At 49.6% G+C, this 10,264-nt stretch overlaps 1 protein-coding gene and 1 non-coding gene across 5 annotated transcripts; both read left to right on the top strand.

The window, feature by feature from the left end:
- The first annotated feature begins 630 nt into the window (after window positions 1–630).
- On the top strand, window positions 631–8,706 carry LOC125118399 (melanoma-associated antigen D2). Of its 4 annotated transcripts, none has more exons than XM_047764856.1 (13): window positions 631–727; window positions 2,204–2,277; window positions 2,645–3,130; window positions 3,721–4,029; window positions 4,132–4,195; window positions 4,454–4,533; window positions 5,018–5,112; window positions 5,800–5,879; window positions 5,974–6,016; window positions 6,352–6,414; window positions 7,463–7,577; window positions 7,978–8,384; window positions 8,572–8,706. In XM_047764856.1, the coding sequence occupies exons 2-12, from the start codon at window positions 2,233–2,235 to the stop codon at window positions 8,374–8,376; spliced, it is 1,779 nt and encodes a 592-aa protein (XP_047620812.1). In that variant the 5' UTR covers window positions 631–727; window positions 2,204–2,232; the 3' UTR covers window positions 8,377–8,384; window positions 8,572–8,706. The 4 variants fall into 4 exon arrangements, with proteins under 4 accessions (XP_047620812.1, XP_047620811.1, XP_047620814.1 ...); XM_047764855.1 differs by lacking the exon at window positions 631–727 and adding an exon at window positions 1,244–1,342; XM_047764858.1 differs by lacking the exon at window positions 631–727 and adding an exon at window positions 1,260–1,377.
- Window positions 7,160–7,287, top strand: LOC125119017 (small nucleolar RNA SNORA11). Its single transcript, XR_007132980.1, has one exon. It is a non-coding gene; the product is annotated as a small nucleolar RNA SNORA11 (small nucleolar RNA).
- Window positions 8,707–10,264: the final 1,558 nt, after the last annotated feature.

Here is a 10,264-nt window from a genome sequence, read left to right on the forward strand (position 1 = left end):
GTAACATTTTAGAGTACGTTGACAAGTTTTCTGTCAAAATGGAGTCAGCATTGCATATAATAGTAAATAAAAATGGAAATAGTTTAAATGTCCATGGACTCTGGACTGGTTAAATACATTATGGGACATTTACACGAGAAAAGATTATGGAGTTGTTAAGAAAAATGTGTGCTACAGAAAGCTGTTTAGAATATATGACTGGGGGAAAAAAAACACCCAGGTCTCAGAACAGTAGGTATAATGTACCATTTGTGGGGAGTAAGCTCAAGTCATTAGTATATGAAAAGAAACAAATCTGGAGGTGTTTATATCAAAATATTAATAGTGGTTATCTCTGGGGCATGAGATAGGGTGGCCTTTCATTGGTATGCTACATATTTCTTTATTATTTGAAATTTCACAACACCACCACATTACTTTTGTAATAAGCAAAAATAAAGATATAAAAATAAATACATTCAATGAATGAATCGCTTTGAGGGGGTGGTTTTGGTTTGGAATGGCTTCAGACCGAGCCTGGTACAGTGGCATAAACATGGGCTTTGGCGTCAGACAGCCCTGAGCGGGGCCCCATTGCCCCACCCCCGAGGAAGGAGAAGGGGGGTGGCAGGGGGCTGCGGAAAGGGGCTGGGCTGGGCTGGGCTGGCTGCAGCTCTAGTCTAGGAGGCTGAGACTTCGAGAGGGACTGAGAGAGGGCAGACGAATTCCGGACTCGCTCGAGGACAAGGTGAGGAGCGTTGAGTTTGGGGTTTCTAAACCCCTTCAAACCTAGAGCCAGGCAGGTGGGCAATTTTTACTGCACCGGTGCAGCTAGGGGGTAGGTTGCCCAGAGTGGGATGTAGGCAGCGAAGACAACCAAGAGTGTAGCAGGCTGTATGGACTGGGGAGCAGAGACTAGTGGAGGAAGAGGGGGAGTAGAGCCGGGAACCGGGCTTATTGAGAGGTGGGCGGATGGAGAATATGAGAGGGAAGGGAAAATACTGAGGGGAGGTGGAAATCCAAAGAAAATAGGGGATGTAGAGAAGGGTTAAGGAATACTGGGGGAACGGTGCAGTGGTAACAAGAAGGAGGATATAAGGAATGGGGGTAGGGAATTCTGTGGGGAAATAGGAAAGGTGATGGAGAAGTAAGTGAGCAGGGATTAAGGAAGAGTGAATACGGAGTTGGGTATAAGGAATGAGGAGCAGGGAGAGGGGGAAGGGCAGACAGGCTGGGACGGAGGCCCCCTAGGGAGGCGGAAAGGGGCGGGACCACTTCCGGCCTGGAGGTGGGGGAGGGCAGTCTCTGAGTTTCGGAGGGGCTCAGAGAGAGTGGACGCACTCGGGTGTTGTAAAAGGACGAGGTGAGCAGCGGGGCCCAGCTCTGGATCTGAGCCCGGTAGGGGTCCGCCCCACCCTCTGGGATCTGGAGAAATCCTCCTCTAAGGACCGGATCGTACCGGATCCATCCGGTTGGGAAGGGAGGGGACTGGACCCCGTTAGGCTGGGCCCAGGATGGAATCACTAGCTCCACAGTAATTTGAGGAGGGGGTGTATTAAGGAAAGAGTGGAACCAAGATGTGCTTTGCCCTGTTTGGAGGGGGGCGTATTATGAAAAAGGGCGGGACTAGGCGGTAGTGTGGACTTGGGGTGGATGTGAGTATCGGAGGGGCTGGGACCGTCAGACGCTGCGACAATTTGAGAGGGAGGCTTGTTGGGGAGGGGGCGGTACCGAATGGTACTGCAGGGCTTGGAGAGGGGCGTGTTGGAAAAAGGTGGTGGGACTGAGTCCTTGATCTTTACGCTTGCGCACTGTGTATCTCTAGAAAGGGGCGTGTAGAGAAGGGCTAGCTTGCAGACGAGCCAGCTGCCAATGCGCATGTGCTGGGTGGACTTCAAAGAAAGGGCTTGTACTGGGAAAGCGGGCGGGGTTGAGATGGGCCTTGCAGCGGATGCGCATGCGCACTGTCGACTTGCGGCTGGTGGGGGTGCGCTGGGAAAAGGGGCGGGGTCCTCGGAGCTGCCGCGCTGGCACATCTTCCCGGAGAAGAGGAGGGTGCGGCTGCAAAGAATTGAGACCTAGAAACTGTGGATTACTGAATTTGAGAACGGAGTCATTGGGGGTGGGGGAAGGTTTGGGATCGGAACCCTAGGGAAGGCTCAAGGCTGAGCAGGAGAGAGGGCATTCAGTGGGCTCTCCTCTTGACCCCTCTTCTTTCCTTCAGGCTCAGCTCTTGCCAGGCCAACTTGAGACATGTCTGACACAAGCGAGAGTGGTACGGGTCCAACCCGCTTACAGGTAAACCCTCCTGCTGCCCTTTTCCTAGCTGCTTTTCCCCTCCAGCCCCAGTTGCTGCCCCAGATCCCTTGGCACTTCCCCTCCCATCCTGTCCTCCACCCACTTCCCTGCTTGGGTGCCGCCCCCCTCCCCCAAGTAAAGGGAGGGAGGAGGGAAGGAAGGAGGGAGTAAGGGAGGCTGGGAGGGAGGGTAGGCCCTCCCCTCTTCTTCTTAGAGGAAACGGGGGCCTTGTTAGGCTGAGATGGTCAGAGGACTCTACAGGTAGGAGTTAGTATAGGTCAGAGAAGTGAGGCTCTGAAATTTTGGAGCCATTTGCCTAGTTGGGGGTGGGGAGAAGGTCTGTGAGCTTCCCTGCTTCCTCTTGCAGGCTGAAGTTTCAGAAAAGGATAGCAGTTTGAAGATGCAGACCCTGTTGACTCAGAACTTGGAGGTCTCAGAGACACCAAAGGCCTCAAAGGCACCAGAGGTCTCAAAGGCTGTGAAGGTCTCAGGTGCTTCAGGGATCTCAAAGGCCACAGATGTCTCAAAGGCCACAGAGGCTCAGGAGGTAGCTGCCACGCAGGCTTCACCTACCACTAAGCTGACTGATACCCAGGTTCTGGCAGCTGAAAAGAAGAGTCAAGCAGCTGACACCAAGATGCAGAATACTGACCCTCAGTCTGTGACAGTGCCTGCTACTGAAACCAAAAAGGTCAGCTGTGTGGCTGATACAAAGGTCAATACAAAGGCCCTGGAGACTGAGGCTGCTGCCTCTCAGGCTCCAGCAAATGAACCTGAGCCTGAGGGTACAGCTGCCCAGGCCCAGGAGAATCAGGATACTCGGCCCAAGGTCAAGGCCAAGAAAGCCCGAAAGGTAAGACCCTTGCCATTCTACTTCTCTCCTCTCAGTTGGCTCATGGTTCTGCAAAACTTGAGAAAGTTCCCTCTGCTCATAAAGGCTGTGGGGGACACTAAGAGGAATGTTATGTAAATCCTGTCTTCAGAAAGTTCACAGACTTGTAGGGACGCAAGAAGAAATGCACACAGCTGCAACCTGAATGAAATGAAGTTTGTATTTACATAGTAGCTAGCATGTGCCAGGCCTTGAGCTAGTCACATTCACACAGGTTATCTCATTAAATCCTGAAAGAAATCCAGTTTTGCAGAGAAGGAAGCTGAGTCTCAGAGAAGTGGAGTGACTTGCCCAGGGTAGTATAAGTAGAGCCAGTGGTGGACACAGGAAGAAGAAACCTCAGGCCTCAACCTTGGGTTGCTCCTGGGCTGAAGACGGAACTCCTGTTTGGAAACCAGCGAAAGACAAACCCAACAGTCAACATGGCCAATGTCTAGGGAATCAGGCTGTTACCACAAGGGTGGAATTAGACGTGACTTGTGGAAGAGAGAACATGAAAAAGGACCATCTGCTTCATCTGGCAATGTTGTGCTTTCTCTCTATTGATGCAGGTGAAGCATCTGAGTGGGGAAGAGGATGGCAGCAGTGATCAGAGCCAGGCTTCTGGAACCACAGGTGGCCGAAGGATCTCAAAGGCCCTAATGGCCTCAATGGCCCGCAGGGCTTCAAGGGGCCCCATAGCCTTTTGGGCCCGTAGGGCATCAAGGACTCGCTTGGCTGCCTGGGCCCGGAGGGCTTTGCTCTCTCTGAGGTCACCTAAGGCCCGTAGGGGCAAGGCTCGCCGCAGAGCTGCCAAGCTCCAGTCATCTCAAGAGCCTGAAGTGCCACCACCTCGGGATGTGGCCCTTTTGCAAGGGAGGGTAAGAACCCTGTCCTCTCCACTCTTTGCCATCCCTCTTTTCTGTCATCCTCTCGAGTCTTTTGCAAATATATTTTAATCTTTCTATCATTTCTTCTCCCAGGCAAATGATTTGGTGAAATACCTGTTGGTTAAAGATCAGACGAAGATTCCCATCAAACGCTCAGGTAGAGTCCTACTTACCCGCCCCTCCCCCAGTTCTGCCCTCCATTGCCCTCTCCCTGTGTGCTGAGGGCATTTCTTGCTCTTGTGGTACCACTTCTGTCCTCCCAAAGTTCTAATTTGGTAGTGGTAGCATCTCTATTCATTAGGTCAGAACCTGTTTGTTCCACCCACAGCAGGGTTGGTAAAGGGTCTGTAGTTTGGGTATGGGGGCCACCTGGCTTCACTTCAGCCCAGGTGCTTGCAACACTCTCCCCTTGCAGACATGCTGAAGGACATCATCAAAGAATACACTGATGTGTACCCTGAAATCATTGAACGAGCAGGCTATTCCTTGGAGAAGGTGAAGGGGCAGACCTGGGGGATGGGTGTAATGGGGAAGCCTTGAATCAAAAAAAGGTGTACATGTCCCTTCTGGGGGGGGACTGCAGAGACTAATCTGGCCCCATCACTGTGCAGATGAGCAGAAAGTGGCCTAGGGAGGGGCATAGACTAGCTTGAGGTCACACAGCAAGTCAGTGGTAAAAGCAGAGGTAGGACCCAAGTTACCCATCTTAGTCTTGCTTCTGTCCACTGCTGGACATTTCCTGTAATGTACTCCAGATACTCACCTCTCCCTTTCATTCTTCATTCTCTGACTCCCTAGATTCTCACTAATGACAGTGATGATGTTGATGACAGTTGTTCATTTGTTTGCTCTGTGCTCACTGATTTCACACACACACACACACACACACACACACACACACCCTTAAGTCCATGGGAAGCTGTGGGATGCCCAGGAAGGTTAATTTTGTGATCTCAGAAACTGTTCTCCCCATCCACAGGTATTTGGGATCCAATTAAAGGAAATTGATAAGAATGACCACTTGTACATTCTTCTCAGCACCTTAGAGCCCACTGATGCAGGCATACTGGGAACGTAAGCTGGGATAGAGCTCGGGGGGGGGGAGGCTTCTGCTTTTGTCCATGGTCTACCTCATCCCTGTACTCTCCCAACATCCCCTTAGGGAGTCAGGAAAGACAGAGCCTAAAGACCCCTGTTCCAGCTCTTACACGTAGTTGGAGCCCTGCACACAATACTGCTGCCTGATTGGGATTGACTAGAGCATGTAGAAGCCTAGGGCAGGGCATTCCTATTGTCAGGTTTTGTGTTTCTCCAGAAGCTTCCCAGGAAAGCAGACCTGTCATTGCTTATCTCTTCCTGTTGGCCTTGGTGGAGTGGTTCTCAAAGGAGGGATTCCTGGTATGGGTGGATCATGATGTTTGAAGGGCAGGAGCATCAGTGGGGCTGTGCCTAGGATTCTTTTGGGGCTGAGAGGTCTGGGAGAGCGGATTCATGTTGGCTGGGTTGTACCAGGTTGACAGGCATTCTTCTATCCTCAGCAACTCTAGGAGAGGAGGATGTGATTTTTTCATTTTACAAATAGGAGACTATGCCCAAGAGTTTAAATGCCTTGCCTGGGTCACATAGAGCTTGAAGCACAGATTGGGCAGAATTCTCCCATATCTGAAGAATATGGGAGAAGCTAGCCTAGTGAGCTGGTGTATTATTTTTTGCAGATGGGTGTTGGACATAAAATTTTTCTTTGTTTCATTATTTTCCTAGGACCAAGGACTCTCCCAAGCTAGGTCTCCTCATGGTGCTTCTTAGCATCATCTTCATGAATGGAAATCGGTCCAGTGAGGGTGAGTGGCTAGGCTGGCAGCTGAATGGGGAGTCATGGTTGGAATGCCACATGTTCATATTCTATCTCTGTTTCCTTTTGCCTCCCCTTGGCAGCTGTCATCTGGGAGGTGCTACGCAAGTTGGGGCTGCGCCCTGGGTATGATTGGGCTCTGTCAGCGATTGCTGTCCGTGTTGTCCTTTGAGGATGGTCCCAGGATTGCATCAGTCTGGTGGTCTGGTGGAGTGGGTGGGGGTGCTGGACTGGGTAGAGGGTCCAGGGTTCTGACTTGGGTGGATGGGGAAATGGTTCTGAACTCTGCTCTCTGTCTCACTAAGTCTTGGGCTTCTGTGGAGCTTCTGTCTTATTTTGGAAGTCTCTTTTCCATGTGGGAAATGCTTCTTCCCATGTATGGGAAGTGCCACAGCCTGATTGTATATATGTAAGTATGTATTTACATATGTATTCATTTATTTCTCTTTCTCTACTGTCAGGATACATCACTCACTTTTTGGGGACGTGAAGAAGCTCATTACTGATGAGTTTGTGAAGCAGAAGTAAGTGTCTGTCTGGTGTTGCCGTGTTTCATGCATTTTCCTGTTTTAGAACTGAGTAATAAAGGTATGGTCATGTATGTGTGTGCTTGTGCATGTGTATGTGTGTACATATTCAGGTGGTAGCTTATTCCTGAGGTAATGACAGAGGGAGGGATTATCATCACCAGCATTCTACATGTGAGGAAACCTAGGCTCAGAGAGGTGAAATAATTTGCTCTGGGTTATACAGGAGTTGTATTTATAGATCCTGACCCCAATACCTTGGTTCTTTTTATTGTGCTAGATAGAGGACTTCATAGAAATTAAGATCCATAAAGAAATGCCATGGAATGGTGGCTTTAGGCAGCCAGTTACTGTGCTGGAGTCTTGACTTGTACACTTACTCATTTTATAACTACCCTGTGGAATAGTTGCTATCATCCCATCCTTTGTAACAGTTCTAAGCATGGCCCTAGCTTGTACAGAGTGCATTTGGGCCTAGAGCCCAGTCCTGATGACTTTCTAGCCCAGGCCCATCCCATCTTTCGTGTTTGGAGGTCCTGTGCTCCCTCACACAGGCCCGCATGCATGTGCACCCCTGCCCCCACTGCACATGCACGCGTGCACACACACACACACACACACACAAATGGTCTGGAGCGTGCCTGGAATGTACTGCCCTTGGTTGACTGTTTCTTCCCTTACAGTCATTCTCTATGGTGCTCTGTGCTAGGGCCCAGCCAGGCCATGGATGAGCCCCTTTGGTGGGGTATGCTCAGAGCAGGGGACATTGAAAAAATGGCTCCTCTGTTTACAACACACCCAACAGGGATCTGGGTTATTGTGACAAGGGGCACAAAACTCGGCCTTCCTATGAACAAATAGCCTACATGTCCCCCCCTGTACCTCTACAGGGCTGCCGGGCAGGACCAGTGAGACAGGGGTCAATATTGGAAGAAAAGCTACAGTATTTAGTGGGGGAGTTTGCCACCTAAAGCCTGTCCAAACCATGCACGGGTGGGCCATGAATGGTCTTAATAGACATAAAGGCATTGAACCTCTTTTCAAGGTACCTGGACTATGCCAGAGTCCCTAATAGCAATCCTCCTGAGTATGAGTTCTTCTGGGGCCTGCGTTCTTACTATGAGACCAGCAAGATGAAAGTCCTCAAGTTTGCCTGCAAGGTAATTGGAGAGATGCCCAAGCTTGGTGTACCAAGAGCATGGGGTGCCACTGTTTGAGGCAGGCTGTGTGCAGAGCAGCCTGCAGTTCATGCCTGAACATTCTGAAGCCTATGTTAATGTACAAAGTTATCTGAATCATTTAATCCTTACAACTGACATGTCATTGCCTTACTGTAGATGAGAAAACTCAGGCTCAGAGAGGTTGTTAGGTGTCATGTCCAAGGTCATAGAGATATTAAGTGTCAAAGCGAGGATGGAGAATTAGGTGCATAATTGCGAGTGATACTTATTGTATAGTTACAATATGTATATAGCAAGCATGTTGTATGGTGCCTGGCATACAACAGGTGCTTAATATTTGGATTCTGATCCTATGGATGGCTGTTTTTTTCTGTTTCAGGTACAAAAGAAGGATCCCAAGGAATGGGCAGCTCAGTACCGAGAGGCAATGGAAGCAGATATGAAGGCTGCGGCTGAGGCTGCAGCTGAAGCCAAAGCAAGGGCTGAGATCAGAGCTCGAATGGGCATTGGGCTTGGCTCTGAGAATGCTGCTGGGCCCTGCAACTGGGACGAAGCTGATATTGGACCCTGGGCCAAAGCCCGGATCCAAGCGGGAGCTGAAGCTAAAGCCAAAGCCCAGGAGAATGGTGGTGCCAGCGCTAGTGCCAGTGCCAGTGGCAGCTTCAGTGCCAGCAACAGCCTGACAGCTACTCTCACATTTGGGCTCTTCGCGGGTCTTGGTGGAGCTGGTGCCAGCACTAGTGGCAGCTCTGGTGCCTGTGGTTTCTCCTACAAGTGAGATTTCAGGTACCTACTTAGACTTGGGGGCACCTGGGGCTCATGGGGATGGAATGAGGAGCTGGGTGGTTATAGGAAGGCCCAGGTTGAAGGACCACATGGAGAATGTGAGAAAACACCTACTTTTGGCATTTTATTCCTTCTTTTTTGGTGGATATTAATTGACTTTTTGATTTTCTTTTACTTGTATTTTCAGATATTCCTAATCCCAGCAGTCTTTCTCTTCGAGCCAGGGCGCATCCTCAGAAACCTACTCAACACAGCACTCTAGGCAGCCACTATCAATCAATTGAAGTTGACACTCTACATTAAATCTATTTGCCATTTCTGAGTTTATTGCTTTTTTTGGTGGGCTGTCACATTTTGGTATCACCTTTAAAAAAGAATTGGGAACATTTTTACCTCAGTCTCTGCTTAATTTGAGGTGACATTGTTGGATTCAGTGGAGCAAGATTAGCATGCCTCTCTAGGATGGGTTGGGCCCCATCTCTAGGCTATAGAGCAGGCAAGATTGAGGTGGTATGGGGAGTCATGGGGCTTGTGGGCACAGAGGGCACACATTGAAGAAGAGCCCTGATGTGGGCAAATCTGGAGTAGGAAAATAGAGGAGTCTGGACATCAAGTATAGACTCTCCTTTGAGAGATTTAAGTGAGACAAGAAGGAGATAAAAGGAGATAACAGGAACAAGCAGGGATTTTCTTGGGAAAGGAAAGAGAGACTTAAGCTTGCAGGAGCCAATAGAGATGTTGAAGACCAGCAGCCCAGTCCCTAAGGAGGTGTGAGGGGAGGGCCTGTGGGAAGGGACTGCACAGAAAGAACTTGGTAGGGGACTGTAGAAGGATGTCAGGCAGTGGGAAGGCCTGAGTAGAGGACAGAGCCCGTGATTTGGGGAGACCTCTTCCCCACGGCAAAGTACTCAGTAATATTATAGGAATCAGGAGGAATGTTAGTTTATTCCAAGGTCTTGGTTGTGTTTGTTGGTTGTGGAATAAGGGCACAAGACCAAGGGCAGTGAGTGTATGAGTCCATATCTTCATTATTGTGTCCACAGTGTCTGACACATTGAAGTTTCACAGAATGGTGGAAAAGATGGACCATGGAACCCAGGCAGGTGTGGTGAGGAAGATGAGATTGACTGACTGGGAGACAGTGCAGGGTTTGTGGACAGGAGTCTCGGTGAAGTCTATGAACAAGACAGAATGTTAAGTGAATATACTTAAGTGCCTGCTATGTGTCTGGCAGTATTCTAGGTGTTAGGTAAGGGGAATCGAGAACTAAAAGGATGAAGTGGGGGACTAGTCAGATGGCAGGATGATAATATGAAGATAATAGAACTCTGGGTGATGGTAAGTTCCAAAGAGTAGGTGGTTAAAGGTCAGAGAAGATGACAGTTCCTGGACATGAGGGGTCAATGACCTGGGAAGATGGGGTTATCCATGTGGACAGTGAAATTACCCAGGAGCAAAAGTTGGGGTAGAGAGGAGCACTAAGAGCCAAGTGCCAAAGTCCCTTCCTATAGTTGGAAGTGTCATCCCAGTTCCACTGCCCACTACCTCAGGCAATTAGATATCTGCCTCTGCCCCGTTTTGGGGAGTATTTCCCTGGACCTTTCCAGGAAGGCAGTCTAATCCTCACAGTACCAGACTCCTGAGCTGGGACAGAGTCTCACAGACAGTTCAGTACTGATAAGTGCCTATCCCCTCCTGTTGACTATAAGCAATAAAGGAACAAAGTTTATTGCTTAGAGGGAATAGAATCTTTTTTTTTTTTTGTCTTTTTGCCTTTTCTAGGGCCGCTCCCGCAGCATATGGAGGTTCCCAGGCTAGGGGTCAAATCGGAGCGGTAGCGACCAGCCTACACCAGAGCCATAGCAACGCAGGATCCGAGC

Source organism: Phacochoerus africanus, chromosome X, assembly GCF_016906955.1.
Source record: "Phacochoerus africanus isolate WHEZ1 chromosome X, ROS_Pafr_v1, whole genome shotgun sequence".
Taxonomy (NCBI): Eukaryota; Metazoa; Chordata; class Mammalia; order Artiodactyla; family Suidae; genus Phacochoerus; species Phacochoerus africanus.

Coding starts and splice junctions, on each gene's coding strand:
- LOC125118399 (XM_047764856.1), top strand. CDS start 2,233: ATGTCTGACACAAGCGAGAGTGGTACGGGTCCAACCCGCTTACAG. Junction 4,534..5,017: donor CAGGCTATTCCTTGGAGAAG/GTGAAGGGGCAG, acceptor CCCCATCCACAG/GTATTTGGGATCCAATTAAA. Junction 5,113..5,799: donor GATGCAGGCATACTGGGAAC/GTAAGCTGGGAT, acceptor TTATTTTCCTAG/GACCAAGGACTCTCCCAAGC.